General features: G+C 44.0%; 1 protein-coding gene across 2 annotated transcripts in view; it reads left to right on the plus strand.

Moving 5' to 3' along the window:
• The window catches only part of slit3 (slit homolog 3 (Drosophila)), a 241373-nt gene that overhangs the window by 234668 nt on the left and 5233 nt on the right, over positions 1 to 1472 (plus strand). For both annotated transcript variants that reach the window (XM_032528032.1, XM_032528033.1), the window contains one exon: positions 1173 to 1327. In XM_032528032.1, the coding sequence (XP_032383923.1) occupies positions 1173 to 1327 (155 nt within the window). The remainder of the gene's footprint in view (positions 1 to 1172; positions 1328 to 1472) is intronic.

Genomic DNA, 1472 nt, shown 5'->3' on the forward strand with positions numbered 1-1472 from the left:
TGTGTGTGTGTGTGTGTGTGTGTGTGTGTGTGTGTGTATATGCTGTTATTTATTTTATTTTCATATTTAGTTCTTCCACTTCTCTTTTCTCTTATTGTTTTCTTTTTTATTTAATAGGCAACATCTTCATCCGCTTTTTGTTCTACTTCTTTACAGTCATAATCTTTGCTCCATCTCCTTCCTCTTCTTCTAATGTTAATATTACTACATCTGCTCCGTTCCCTGTTTTTGTCCTTTTATATGGTCAGCATTTTCTATGGAAGTCCCACTGGCCCACCTCCAGAACTCACAACCCTGCTCCATTGGCTGTTAATGTAACATCACTGTAATCTGAACACTCTATAAACAGCTGCCAATCAAAAGTTACTTAAGGCTACTTAGGTAGTTAACCAATGAATGGCTGCAGACAAAGGGATGTATTGTCTTGATGTTTAGCTGAGGGAGTCTGAAACAGACCACCAACGGAAAGAGTGGCTTCACTTCTTCTTTTGTGTTTTTGATGTCGGCTTGTTTTCTCCGGGTTCATGGAAGGAATAACTTGGGTGAACGGAGGCACAGTCAACTTTACCACCCCACCATCTACCTCTCCTTCCTTCTCTGTCTCTCACTCTCTTGCTCTCTCTCCCTTTTTCGGCTGTGCCAAACCACTGTCTCTATAGCTGTCTGTCTCCCCTCCAGCAAAAAACCACTTAGTGGGGGAATCTCAGACACACACAGTCACACACACGCTTTCTTCCCAGGGTCAGGCATGGTGGAAGAGGTCATGACCCTGGTCCACTGCAGGCTCTTCAGTGGAAACATGCATCTCACCAAAACAAATATCAGTGTTCTCTTTCTTAAACACAACTTGATGAGTCTTGCCCCAAGGCTCTAGCTCAACTGAATACGCAAGCATATGTGCTGTCGACCATTCTGGTCTGTTTTATGTCTGAGAATAACATTCTAACACAGATTTCCCTAATTTATTTTTCATTTAGTTTGGTCGATTTGCAAACACAACAAAACAAAGAAAAGAAAAAAGTTCAGAGTCTGTTTTGTGTCTGGCATTTCCAATTTGCTTGATCCTGTTTTTTCCTTCCTAATTCTCCTGGTGTAGAATTCATCAGTAATTTGTCATAATAGGAACCATACTGAAAGTCCCTTGTTTTCTTTATTTTGTGTGTTTGTTGCAGCATAGAGTCGGTGAATGACGGACTTTTCCACACAGTTGAGCTGCTGATTCAGAACCGTTCACTGAGCCTGGTTGTGGATAACGGGGCCCCCAAGAGCCTGGGAAAGCTGGCACGCCAGCCCTCCGTTGACCACAACACCCAACTTTACATAGGAGGTACGCACACACACAATTTTGTACACAAACATCTAGGGCACCCAGATAGCTCAGTTGGTGGAGCGGGTGCCCATGTTTAGGGGTTTGCTCCTCAACGCAGCCGGCCCGGGTTCGAATCCGGCCTGCGGCCCTTTGCTGCATGTCA

The sequence above is a fragment of the Etheostoma spectabile genome, chromosome 10, assembly GCF_008692095.1.
Source record: "Etheostoma spectabile isolate EspeVRDwgs_2016 chromosome 10, UIUC_Espe_1.0, whole genome shotgun sequence".
Taxonomy (NCBI): Eukaryota; Metazoa; Chordata; class Actinopteri; order Perciformes; family Percidae; genus Etheostoma; species Etheostoma spectabile.